The 13,920-nt window shown below is 35.5% G+C and overlaps 1 protein-coding gene and 2 long non-coding RNA genes across 5 annotated transcripts; 1 reads left to right on the forward strand and 2 right to left on the reverse strand.

The window, feature by feature from the left end:
• Positions 1–1,352: 1,352 nt before the first annotated feature.
• LOC113317178 lies at positions 1,353–3,815 on the reverse strand. Of its 2 annotated transcripts, XR_003343309.1 has the most exons (5): positions 3,453–3,815; positions 3,106–3,341; positions 2,674–2,790; positions 2,134–2,231; positions 1,353–1,723 (listed from the first exon to the last, which is right to left on the reverse strand). It is a non-coding gene; the product is annotated as an uncharacterized LOC113317178 (long non-coding RNA). The 2 variants fall into 2 exon arrangements; XR_003343310.1 differs by lacking the exon at positions 2,134–2,231.
• A 2,263-nt stretch (positions 3,816–6,078) lies between these two features.
• LOC113319560 lies at positions 6,079–9,699 on the forward strand. Of its 2 annotated transcripts, XR_003345627.1 has the most exons (5): positions 6,079–6,589; positions 6,738–6,807; positions 7,866–7,986; positions 8,912–9,022; positions 9,123–9,699. It is a non-coding gene; the product is annotated as an uncharacterized LOC113319560 (long non-coding RNA). The 2 variants fall into 2 exon arrangements; XR_003345628.1 differs by lacking the exons at positions 6,079–6,589; positions 6,738–6,807 and adding an exon at positions 7,194–7,750.
• A 174-nt stretch (positions 9,700–9,873) lies between these two features.
• Positions 9,874–11,309, reverse strand: LOC113316879. Its single transcript, XM_026565035.1, has 2 exons — positions 10,346–11,309; positions 9,874–10,251 (listed from the first exon to the last, which is right to left on the reverse strand). Exons 1-2 carry the CDS (start codon positions 11,066–11,068, stop codon positions 10,216–10,218), a joined length of 759 nt encoding a protein of 252 aa, XP_026420820.1. The 5' UTR covers positions 11,069–11,309; the 3' UTR covers positions 9,874–10,215.
• Between the last annotated feature and the right edge of the window lie 2,611 nt (positions 11,310–13,920).

Below are 13,920 nucleotides of genomic sequence, written 5' to 3' on the forward strand. Positions count from 1 at the left end.
TCATTTTACACTAACTATTCTATTGTTTACAAGGAATTAGGAAAAGATGAGGAAATCACCGGAAGCAAAGGGCAAAGCAACCAAATATGTCAATAATCTTTCCGTCGAAAAAGGTATGAAAAAACATCGTACTGACCAAGCTGTAATTTGCATAGCGATGTCGTGAATTAGGTTGCTCTGTCTACTTTGGCATGTTTTTGAAATTTGTCGTCAACAAAACATAAAACAGATGTGAAAGATATTTGCAATTACATTGTTCCTAAGAGTACGTGACTGTGTTATTGTTATTCAAAACACTGCTAGTTGTCATTGCATTATGGATCAAGATGTGGAAACAACTTCTGCTAGTTTCTCCCATAATTAAAAGCAACTTGCGCTAGTTTATCTCAATTTCCTACGATAATTTTGCTAGATTTCATTACCAAAGCAAAATGATTGCATATACTAACTATTGTTTTGTTTAAAACATAACAACTATAGCCGTTATGAAGACGTGTATTTGTATATAAAGATGCTGAGTTACAGCCGTCTAATGGAAGTGAGCCACGAAGAAGGTGTTGCTAAAGTAAACTAGAAATGGATCAATACGGTGTTCCACATCACGTGTGTTTGTATATAAAGATGCTGAGTTGCAGCCGTCTAATGGAAGTGAGCCACGAAGAAGGTGCTGCTAAAGTAATCTAGAAATGGATCAAGACGGTGTTTCACATCTTGAATACAATAGATGGTTGAAGCTTCAGAAAGAAAAAGATATGAGTTTGGATGACAGATAGATTGTAAATTTACAGATATATTTGTTAGCGCTGGTTATAATATTACTGAATAGATTTTAACGTGAATGACTACATATTTGGATGTAAACATAAATTTTAGCACGAATGACTAATGGTTTAATAGATAAAATATTATTTTCATGTGATTGCAGATGCAATACTGTTGTATGATGCAGGTACAAAAATCTAAAAGGAGATAGGAAGCAACTAGAACAAGCTATCTCTAATAATGGAATCAACTTGGTGAAGTTGTTCCCAAAATCTGGAGCAACTAGCATAAGTTGTCTCCGGTTATGTAAGCAGCTAGCAGAAGTTGTCTCCGACAACTGAAGCAGCTAGCAGAAGTTGTCTCCAGTAGTGAATGCAACTTGGATGAGTTGTTCCCAAATTTGAAAACCAGGAACCTGTAGTATCTCTTTCCAGAGGCAACTTTTACAAGTTGGATCCAATCTGGGATCATTTAGCATAAGTTGTTTCCAAAATATGGGATCAAGTATCACATCCAAAGCCAACTAGAACAAGTTCTTTAAAACCTATTGACAAGCATACCTGCAAAAAACAGTAGTAAAGCCTGGAGCAGAAATATAAAGATAGTTTACTTTTACAAAAACAACAAATTATTTAGAACAATTGCAATATATCGTGTTGAACAAAAAAGTTCAAAAAATAAAAACTTGCAAAGCAAGTTCACATAACATAAAACAAGTTCACAAAAACTGGAAAATGGAAAACTTAATGGGAACATAAGCCCGTAGAAGTTTGAAATCCTTGGTTGCCTTCGTAATATTGGTGCACGATGAGTCAATGGAGCTTTCCCGGCATTAAGAGAATGTGAAATGTAAGCCTACCATACCTACCAAACCTCTACTTGCGAACCTCCAATTACATCATTTTCCTTTGAAAAAGCACTCAACAGTATTAGCATTACTGTGCACTCAACCATTTTTAACCTGAAAAAAACCCTCAACAATTACAAATGAAAACAAAAAGTCGCAATAAGCGAAAAAGTAGGCAAATCAAAATCTACAAAACTGGAGGCAACTAGTCAGCTACACAACTCGAGATCAAAAACAGAATGAATCTGAATCAAAAACACTATTAGTCTGGTTGACTCTAGTTAAACTTTGGTAGTGACACAATTCACTCGGGGGGGCTAAGCCCCCTCAGAAGTATAACCAAAGCAACTAGCCAAAGTTGTCTCCAAATCTGAAGGCTACTTGTTCTAGTTGTCTCCAAATCTGAAGGCAACTGCCACAGTTGTCTCCAAATCTGAAGGCAACTTGTTCTAGTTGTCTCCAAATCTGAAGGCAACTAGTCAAAGTTGACTCTAAATCAGTGCTTGTATATTGATGGAACCTACCAAAAAGGATGGTGGTAAAGTTCTGTAAACTAGTAGGAACGTGGAACAGAAGGATTCCCGCGACGGAGAGAGGAATCTTATTCAGTGATCCGACAAGGCTGCCAAATCAAGAACCAAAAACAATTTTGCCAGAATATTAAGAAACAATGAAAACTCGAACTATTATGTAGTGTATCGCACAACTTTAACAACAATTATTTCTCTAACTTGTTTTCACAACAATGAACTCATGAATTTCTACATAATGTTTTATTGATTGAGCACCAGGTCATATTTTTTTCATTATTAAAGAAATAGGCTTACTATTGTTGGGGGTCAAGTACTAATGACTTTTGCTGACACCTTATTTAACCTACTGAATTTGTTTATTTTCCTAAAACAAAGACATGCAAGGAATCTCATTCAAAATAAAGCCACACATTCACTTTCTTTCACTCTAGTAGGATGCCGTGGACATTATTATCCTTTGTTACTCAGTTAAACATAAACAAGTTTACAGTTCTAGGTATTTTCTAGAGCCATCATTTGTAAGAGTAGTACCTGTAAGTTGTAGCCTCTGTTTGGTGCAGAAACCACATCGATGTGAAGTTGATAGCAAGGCCTAGGAATCCACTTGATGTCATGACCAACCAGAACGTAGGCATTCTCAGAAGAGGCCTGCCAGTTCACTTCAAGAATACATTAGTAGTCGATAGGAATGCGAAACAGATATGTTGTTTGGGAAGACTCAGAAAGCTATAACCTAATGGGACTAATTGTCACTCACTAAACCATTTCCTAAGTTGTCAAGAGTCCGAGGAGCATCTAAAGTATTTCACACTTATGCAGCAAATAGAAAACTGATATTGAGTTCTAAGATGATAACCAGATACTAAAAGTATTAATTTGAATTATAAGAAATATCATAAACCAAAGAATGAGTTGTACAATCAGTTGTTAAAGCAACATCATTTGAATCAAATCTACACTCACCAAACGGTAGTGATAGCACCGAAATCAGTTCTACCAATACTTGTATATGCATTGTTGATATCCCAATACTTTGTTCTAAAAGACACACAACAAAATTCAATAAAATGAGAAACACCCAAAATTTGTAATCACAATCAAACCACCATTATTGTACTGTCAATTCATCATTCCAACCTCACCACCACCACCACCAAAAATCATATTACAACACCACCAACACAAAAAATGCGACTTCCCTACCACCACAACCACAATAAAAATCAAGCAGAAAAACCCATTAATTTCTACTTTTATGAGTCAATACAGATGAGAATAACGATTTCAAGCAAAAGAATATGATTGATTACCTGAATCAATCATCAATCTGAAGAGAAATGAAACCCAAAATTAGGGTTAGAAAATGGAATAATTCACACTTCAGTTGAAAATCGAAGTGAATCCAACTTTTCTGATGCTCGTGATTGGGTTACGGAGATTAATTTCTCTTTGCTTCATTACTAGATTTGAGTTTTGTAGTTGAATCAGGTGAAAATATATTTAAGAAGATGAAGAACAATTGATAACAAGCTGAAATCATACATATAAAATGTAACAGATCTGCTGGTTATGGTGGCGGAGGTGAAGGAGGTGGTGGTGCTGGTTATGGCGGTGGCGATTGAGATGGGATGGTGGTGGGAGCTATGCAGATGGTAGGTGGTAGGAGAGATGAAACATTTTTCTTAGATTATGCAGATGGTAGGTGGTAGGAGAGATCCTAGTTAGCAATTCGGGATTCGGTAAACGTACGGAACGGCAAACGTACGAGTATTATACGGTTTTGTAAAATCCAGATTCGGTCCAAAATTCGGTCAACGGGACGTGATTCGTCAGTAATTCGGAACGGCATACGTACGTGTATAATTCGATTTATAAATGTGAGTTCGGCTCTGAAAATTCGGTATCTATATATAACAAATAATTTGTATTTATAAGGTCATAGACCAATTTTTATGCATATGTGTGAGTTATTTAAAGAAAAAATAAACTTAATATGATGATATTAATAATATATACAACATTAGTTATCCAAGAGGACGTCGTATGGTGGTTTAGATGTTTGGTTAGTGAGTTTGAGATCTCTCTCACCTTCACCTTCAAATCTCTTCAGTCGTTTTTGTTTCATAAAAATTACAACACGTCTAATATTCGGTCGTGTATGCTCGGAAGGCAGTAAAGCCCAAAAAGTGGAGTCTTTGAAAAGTAAAAGCTAAAGAATTTATGGCGAATTAAGCGGACGTATCATTCGGAATACGTAAAATTCGTGAACGGTTCGCGAATAATCCGGGAATGCCACATAATAGGCGACTTGGGTTCGGAGTTGCAAACGTACGCGAATAAGACGGTAAAATTCGTGATACGGAAAAATTCGCGAATCATTCGCGAACTTACTAACTACGGGAGAGATGAAACATTTTTCTTAGATTTTTGAAGTAAATAGAATGGACGATGGTTAAGGGTTAAAAGAGGAATTAATGGTTTTATCTAAACTTTCAATTATACCATTATGGGTATTAGTAAAATTATTTAAGGATATTTGTGAAGGACTCGTGAATAATAGGGACGTTTATAAGATTTCCACATTAGCAAATTGGGTTGGCGTAGGATGCAAGTTCCTAGTAAGAAAAGAATTGAGCTATAAAAGGAGACCTAAAAGCCACAGAACATATCATATACCCCTCTACAGTTTCCGCAACCTTAGTTTCAGTATTGATAAAAAAAAAAAAAACTTAGTTTCAGCGAGCTTTTACTCGCTGAACAACCACCATTCCACCACTGCATCTGCATCCAGTCCATCATCCTTGCATATCCACCAACAACATCATTCATCACCTGTTCGCAGACTGCATACATCATCATCCATTACCACCTGCGCCTTACTTCGCATCCACCAGCACCTCCATAATCTATCCCCTGCAGTTCATATTCCACTGCATCAATCCCCTTGCATCGAAATCAGTTTGCAGTAGCAACGTAGCACCAACCCAACAGCAGCAGCACATCACCACCAGTTCCCGTCCACGTACAACAATATTCATTATCACCAGTCTCCAGGCTCCACCAGCCCATACACCATTCACTTCACCTCCTGCTTGTTGGTTTGCTTAGTTGGTTTACATTCTGAGTTTTCTATTTGTTTTATTTTTATTGCCATGAACTTCAGTAGCTAAGCATATTTGATTAGGGACGATTTCGATGTCCGGACATGAATTCAAATTGATATTTAAAAAGTCTGTTTTCTTGCGATTTATTTGTTATTGCTTAATGTTTGCTGTGCCAATAGTGTTATACGAATTATTCTTGAATCGTTTAAGTTGCAAATTAAATTGGTTTATTAATGATTATATTGCTAGTTAAGACCTCTTCGACCCGTAATTGTCTCGAGACTCTTCATACAAGTACTAACTGGCGACTGTGATCTTCCCTCCTCCATCTGAAATTGGTTTAATCTAACGGCCAGCACTCCTTCACGTCCCACGTCGAAAGTCATTTCATTTTACTCCCTCCGTCCCACTATTAGATGACTTAGTTAAAGTTTGTACAATTTTTAAGGAAGGGAGTATTGTTAAGTATCTTTTACAATTATACCCTTATGGATAATAACTTGTAAAATTTAGAAATGATTTATCTCTTAAACTATGCCATAGATTTACGTGAACTTTGTATCATTGGAATGCATTTTAAAACACCTACATAACAGAGTATAAACATGGATATCAAATTATACATATTTCTTATACTACCTATAATCAATCAAAAGGATAATTTTAGAAATATTCCTTTGTTTAATGAAATAAGTCAACTAATAGTGAGACAAAATTTTAAACTAAATAGGTCATTTAATAGTGGGACGGAGGTAGTATTATTTTGACGGTACATAAACCCTAATAATTAGCGTTTCCATTAACTTCTCAATCGAGCACCGGTATTGGCCCTTCTATCATCTTCTCCTAATTGAAAATTTCCCTTTCCCTATTCCGTAACGTTTCAGGCTTTCCATTCACTACCACAAAGTCTTTCGAATCTAATAGAACTTTTTGCAAAGAAAAAAAAACACTCATCCCAGTTTTAATTGCCGTCTCCATATATAAAATGTCTTATACTGTTTGAGAATCTCATCCGTTCCACCAATTGAACATGTTTACGTACTCTGTCAATGACGGTTTGCTTTTGGTTCATGCAAATTTCATCAATAAACCCAGTTGGGCTTATAGCTAAATCGTGGTTCACTGTCAGTTCAATTTCAATTATTTCTTCATCAAACCCTAAATTAATATCATAAATTGTATTCAATCTGGGTGTGATCCATGTGTTGTAAAGGTTATTGGTTTCAAAATCTTTTCCATTTAAGGTTTTTTAAACCCAGCCGAGTTAACTTCAGCAATGAGGGAAGCTTTTTTGGGATGTGATCCAACAATTTTCTTGGCTCGGACTACTCTTTTTAAAAGTAATGAGTTATCATCGTTAAATTTGTCTTCATTTTTTCTCAATTAAATTCCAAAGTTATGTTTGTACTCATTCCTAAATTGATCTTATTGGTCTGTTTTTATAATTAATCCGGTTTTGACATTTATATCGGCTTTCTAAACCTGTAGAATGAAAGATAAATGATTTTCAAGTTCTAGCAGAAGTTCATCCGTAACAAACGATGTATACAAATACTTGGTATGTTTGAACTTTTGAGACTTGAAACTATTATATATTTCACTTTGGCAAATTCAGCTTCACAAAAAATTCGGTTTGTGGCTGCTTCAAAGTCTTTGCAATTGTTGTTTAGGTTCCATCAATTCCACCAGTCGCATTGTTTTTTTTTTTTTATCATTCCTCCTTTTATTATTTTATGAGATCATTTGATTTATTACTCACTGTCACTGTGGTATATCATATTCATTACGTTTTCAGCTTTCATAGTGGTTTAGTTTGGTTTATGTATTATTTTTGAGTAACGAGACTTTGTTGGATTGTTCGTATGTCAAAGATTGTATATCATTTTTGACAAAAATTTGTGTATTTTCTTACTCTTCATATTCCGTTGCTCTAAAATAGTTTTAGTACACATTGGAAGAAATGTCCTAACCAAAACACAAATTAAATCTCCAAATACTTCAGTGTTTATAAGTTTTGTACATGTTTGCAAAAATTTCCCATCCAAAACACAAATTAAATCTCCAAATATGCAGTATTAATTTATTAGGTTAACTAGATCCGTGGCTTCAGTGTTTATAGCATGCTCCATGCGACTAATACTTAAGTAGACCTTTTATAAAATTAATCAACATTTAAGTTTATTGTTTAGTTCCTTCTACTAATACTTTTCTGCGTATACTTTCCATTATACCTTGGTGTTGTGTAGTAACAAACTACAGATTGCTGTATGTAGTCTCTATCATATCACTACTTCAATTTTATAAAAGGTCAATGATTTTCGGCCCTTTCTGTTTATAGTTCAAATTGCTATTCGAATTTAGGAAACTCCAATTACAAGATGGAGTAGAAGAGCATTTTACTTAAGGTCCAACAGATGTAGAGCTAAATTCCCGATGTGTTACCCAATTAACACATGATCTACCACCGCATCAGTCTACTAGGCCTTTTGATCCATTTAACAGTCAGTAACTTTATAATGTTTACAACACTCCTTCAAAAATTCTATTGTTAGAATTCTCAGTTCCCTCAATTTTGTATATGAATTGCATTCTTAACAACATTGTTTTAATGTGCAGTATGATTGAGAGCAGGAGAGAAAACGTAAAGAATGTAAAAGAAGGAAAAATAGTTGAGGAAAATTTGCTAATTTGTTCATTGGAAAGGAAAATGAAGATTATTTTGCCATGTGGTTGAGAGGTAATTTAGTGTCCTTCACTGAATTAACTTAGACCTATTACATTGGTTCTTAACTATTCTTGGCACTCTACTGAAATGTGTATAGATAAGAATTAGAACGGTAGTTTATTTCATAGCACTGTAACTATACCGAAAAGTACCTCATAGTACCTCATGGATGTGTTCGAAGTGTTCAATAGAAAACCCAATAGAATTTCTGATCGAACTTTGCCTTTGATGAATAATATAATATGTTTTCCATTCATCCTATAGAAGACTGTCGTACAAAACCAACACCGATACATCACGAGGTCGATCTAGGATCCCATCTTTGTTTCCTGCATTTGGATTGTTAGAGAATACATTAGACTAAAAAGCCACTATGTCATTAATCTGTGATTTTTGGTTGTTGTTGTGGAGATTAAGTTCTATGTCATTTTCAAGTTTCAAATATCTTAGTATGGGCTTTCTAAGTGACTGCTAATTTGGTTTAACTCCATATCTATAAGGGCGATTTTGGAGCGCTGCACCTTTATGTGGGTCCTTCTTTCACCATTTTTTTTTTGTGTGTGTGTTTAGTGATTGAATTGATTGTTCTTATTATCGCGACCAAATGATGTTAAAATGTTAGCTTGAGAATATTATTAGGGATACAATCTTTTTTGGGTGGATCCCCTGTTTGATGGTTATATTTTTGCAGTTCCTTGGATGTCAGATCACCCCCACCAAATTCACAGTGGACATGAAAAAAGGACAATCGCATAACCAGATTCTGGATATTAATAATAGAAAAACCAAATCCCAGATCATATCTTTGAAATAGGACCCCTCATATCCGGTGAGGGTAGTAGTCCAGTTAATGTAGGTGTACCCAGTTTCCCCGTTAAACCAGCCAATTAATCTGCTTTACTCTATTAAAGGATTAATGTACCTCATATCTATACAGGTAGCAAATGCCTTCATGTGCAGTGCCACCACTACACAAGAAGGTCCTTGGTGAGGATGGTGACCTTTGGTCCACCAAATGTGAAACTAAAGTGGATGTTCCTTTCTCCAGGTTAATGCTATGCAATATATATATTTGATTATCTTAGTTAGTTCATAAGTATCCATCTGTATTTTGTTAATCAGGTGACCATTTTATATTTGCAACGCAGGTTCCTTCTCCGCTCTGAATTCGAAGTAGAACGGTTCCTCCGTTTTTGTATCTCTGTAGAGTTAGGTTTATAAGATGGTTCGCCCCCCTGCATCCAAACTCTTGACCAGGTCAGGTGTAAACTAAATTATTTCATCTTCCTCGCACTCCCTTTGGTCTTCCTCATCCGTAGAACACTAGACTATCATTTCATATCAAACAAACTGTTAGAAGTTCCCTTTTATCTATAACTTTTCGGCAATTCTGCACCAGCCCGTGAATTTCCAAGTTACTCTGACCTCCATCAGCATGGAGCAGAACGTTGCAGCTACAGAGTCACCCATCTTGACTGTCATGGCCTCCCGTGCCACTGGAACGGAAGCAACCCTCTTTAGACATAATGAATGCATATGAAGACCCCAGTATCACGTTTTCCTGTTGTACTGTTTTAGTGTAACACTATTTGTTTTAGAAACTGAAATATGAATATGAACCTAAGTCAGAGAAATAGTAATCTGTTAATATTGACCATCAAAGAAAGTTGGGGGAGAAAAACAGATTGGTTTTGATTGAAATTAAATGCTGTAATTTTTGTGTGAGTTGTTATCATATCTTTCAAGTTTATCCATGTTTTTAGTTTTTATTGTTTCTCAATTTGGGAGTTGATGTAAACGATCTTTTTGTTTAATAAATAAACCAGGGGATTATCCCGTAGAAACTGTACCACCAGCATTGTTATTTTCCTGCCTGACTAAATTAAAAGAAAAGGCGGTGATAGAGTTGTAATCCCACTCTCTAAAATAAGCTGCACTCATACAGTACTCTGCAAGCTTACAAGCCATAAAATTAGAAGAATTAGGAATAAGACTTAAGATTACGCCTAACATGCAAAGTTTAAAAATGGAGAGAATTGCTTATATGCAATCTGTTCCTCTCGTCTTTCATCTCCAGAACTTGTTCTCGAACTGCTTCCAACACTTTCACTTTGTCGCTTTCAAATTGCACTGGTGGAAAGTTCATTTGTTGAGCAAATTGCACTGGTGGAAAGTTCATTTGTTGAGACCATTGGATCGTGAAAGAAGCCGCCTGATGTTCTATGCTCTTGCCCGCAGAAGCTATTGCTTGGAAACTCCTCGCTCCAAGGAGACCTCCTACATGATCACAAGCAATAAGAGTTACAGCTGGTTTTGTCTTGCATACAGAATAAAAAACAGCAATGTTCATATTGACATGAAAGCTACTTACTGTTACATTATTACTTGACTTAACTATATCAATCTTATCTTTTCCTTCTTTGTTGTTTAACATGTTTCTTTTGGAACTTATCATTGAGATAATTTCCTGCCTAGTCCTAGTGACAGAGAGCTTCTTGTTTTTGAAAACCCAATCACATCTAGATTTCCATATACCCCATAAGAAAGTTGTCATTATCTCTGGCCAATCATGCACCTGATATTCATACATGTCTTTTCTATGGAACCAATCTACTAACCAAGTATGAAACTCTAGATGATTATTCCTAACCATCAAAGTGTCCAGACCTATGTAAAGCAAGACAGATATTGTAAATTCACAATGCATAAAGATATGGGTGAGTGTTTCTTCCTGCTTCCCACAGTTGGGGAAAATTTTATTCACATCAGGGAGGATCTGTGCAATTCTACCATTCAAAGGGAGAATCGTATGCACACACTTCCAAAGGAAAGTTTTGAGTCTTGGCTGGATGTTCAGACCCCATAACTTCTTCCAAAACCTTGCTTGATCTCTATCAGTTAGTTGGTTTGTTCTTATGAGTTTGTTGTATAGAGATTTTGTTGAAAATTTCTCATTCTTTTCTAGATGCCAGACAAGCTGATCATCTCTTTCGCTGTTGATTGGGATGTCTTGTATGTCTGCAACCGTTCTTTCCTCAAATAACAATCTTAGTTTGTTGGTGTTCCAGATCCAAGGATGATTATTACAGTCCATGAGACCGTTTACCAGTTCCCCTTGCAACAGCTGGTCTTGACCATTCTTAAGAGATAAACCTTGAGGACACCAAACATCATCTATTATTTTGATTTTATTTCCATTGCCCACCTTCCAAACCGAATTTTCTCTGATCTTTTGATGTAAACGATCAAAAGCATGGTTTATTAGTGGTTTGTTGTTCTTGGTTTGTTGTTACTTCATGATGACGAGGTATTCTCCCGACGATATGATTCCAACTTTTGGTATTTCCATTGGCTTGACTGTCGACCGTTCTTTTTTTCCTATTATAATAATCAATCAATATTTACACTGTTCTATGCCCAAACTTATAAATAGACAGAAATCTGAAACTCCACCCGTCTGATGTTTCATGAAAAAGTTATTTGGGAATGTCTTTTAGAATTGTGTATTGGGTGTTAAACTCAAATTTTTTTAATATAAAATCGGGATAATCAAAGATCACGCCACTGTGAAATAGCCCGTGCCATTACGTCACGGTTCATTCCCTAGTATGTAAACATTGACACTAGTAGATGAGTCGATCTTTTGTATTTGCCACTAGGAATAGCCTATCTCACGGAACTTAAAGCACTTGGGCGAGTTATATTTAGAGAGCGTACTTCTAGGTAGCTCGAATGAGTAGAATCCGGTAGTCGAACGCTTCCGTGTCCGATGAATTCATGAGATAGCGGATTATTTGAGCGTACTAAATATTCTAGGGTTATTAGTAATTGGTGATTGCAGAAACATAGCTATGTCAGTAAGATTCACGTTTTGTGACCGAGAAAGAGTCCTTGATCATTCTCATCCTCATATTTGCATTTATTTGTGTTAATTATCTTGCATTATCATTATTCAAAAATTAAATTGACAACTTTTGACTCAACTATCCCGTAGGAACGAACCTGTTTGTCCGTATACTACTAGTTAGTGTAAGAGAAGTAAGGAATTTATTTTTGCAAGTTCAACACCAAGTCATCTAACACTTCTAGATCAAATATGATGATCAATCAATCATGATAGATAATCAATTGATTTTAAGGGTGTTTCAATAGAGTTGTTCAAATGTTCACTATCTCATAGAAATATAGATGAACCATTTGAAACAAAATCGGTTTGGTTTGTAATTGTACAAAGTACTTATACAAGAACCAATTCATGAACATAATGCCACGGTTTGTAAAACAAGTTCACAGACCTTATTTCATTAAAGTTCCAGGGTCTTTAGTTCGTAAACTGAGTTCGCATACGAACCTGAGTTCATGAGTATGTATTTCGTACTTACCGATTTTAGAACTTTACCACTGTGTTCGCAAACAGAGTACGTGAACAACAGTTCCGGACTTTGGCCTTGTCATGTCGTTCGCAAACAGAGTACGCGAACAACATTTCTGGACTCAGCCTTGTCTAGTTGTTCACAAACAAAGTGCGCGAACAACAGCTCCAGACCTTTCACATGTAAATCCGTTAGCAAACATAGTTCACAAATAAGAGTGCCGGACCTGAACTAGAGCTACACAGTGCACATACAAAGTATATATGTTGTGTTATATCTAGGCATTGGTAGTCGTTCTAAACTCTCATTTAATTATTGAAACATCCTTAGAGGATAACAATGGTAATCTTACACATACCATTAGCTTCTAGTAATTTTCAAGTGATTCATCGATCAATACGAAACTTCCCAAGTTAACATCAAATGATCGTCTCACACAAATCATATAAGATGTTCAAGGTAATTTTTCCATGATCATCTTGACTTAATATTTAGTTTCCAACAAATTAATTGTCTCCAACTAAACTCGTCAAGTAGATGATGAACTTTAGCTAAAGTTAAAAGCTTCCAACACGTATATAAACGAGGTAAACTCGGCTCGAGATTTCAAATGTGTATAATGTAAAAGTATATACAGCTATACGACTTAGTTTCTTTAGAAGATAAAATATAATGGACTTCTGAGTGATAGATAAGTTTTAGTCTCCACATACCTTTTGTTGATGAAGTTCCTCCAAGCTCTTCAGTAGATATTCTTCTTCAATTGGTGAACATTGTGAAGTCTAAATCTCAACTACACACTTCGATCCTAATCCCAGACATAACTATAAGTAGACTAGAAATCAAGTATATAGTTTTGATCAACTAAACTTGAAAAACAAGCTTGAGATAGCAACGCTTGCGAGTTCGACCGAGCAATGCTCTAACAATCTCCCCCTTTGTCAATTTCAATGACAAAACTATCAATATATATGGATTACAAAATAAATAAACTTTGTAGCTTCTGATCCATCATGCTTGATTCCCTCGGATCTTCAACTTCCTTGAATTCTTCGTTACTTCAAGTTCACCATCGATTCTGAATGTGTTCAACTCAGCATCATTGTTATTGAAAATCCGTAGCAATAACAATATGAAAACGAAGGTTCTCAATCATTGTTATTCAGTGTCATAGTATTATTATATTGAATCAAAGTACAATTGCATCACAACTTTGAAATAATACTACGGTTGAAGTAATACTACAGTGATATGTATCACCCCCCCTTAGTCAATACTTCCATCTTATAATGAAAACCAATTCCCCTTACATAATGATCCGTAAACCATTTGTATGTAGTTTGAACTACTAAATAATTTCCCCCCTTTTTGTCAATATAAATTGGCAAAGGTACGAAAATTATGGGATCATAATTAAATTCTCAAAAGATAATTCATGACTAAAAGAAAACATATCAACTTTTTGTTTCGATGATTTCACATAGTCGAAACTTAGTATATTCATCAAGGAGTTTATTAAAATAAAAGATAACCCCTTCAAATTCCAAAATCGCTCTCCCCACAAAGATATGAC

The sequence above is a fragment of the Papaver somniferum genome, chromosome 10 (genome assembly GCF_003573695.1).
Source record: "Papaver somniferum cultivar HN1 chromosome 10, ASM357369v1, whole genome shotgun sequence".
NCBI lineage: Eukaryota > Viridiplantae > Streptophyta > Magnoliopsida > Ranunculales > Papaveraceae > Papaver > Papaver somniferum.

Excerpts from the sequence above, each read along its gene's own strand:
- LOC113316879 (XM_026565035.1), bottom strand. The coding sequence starts at position 11,068 with ATGGACTGTAATAATCATCCTTGGATCTGGAACACCAACAAACTAAGA. Across the intron at positions 10,252-10,345 it reads AGTCAAGTAATAATGTAACA|GAGGTCTCCTTGGAGCGAGG; the intron begins GTAAGTAGCTTT and ends GTGATCATGTAG.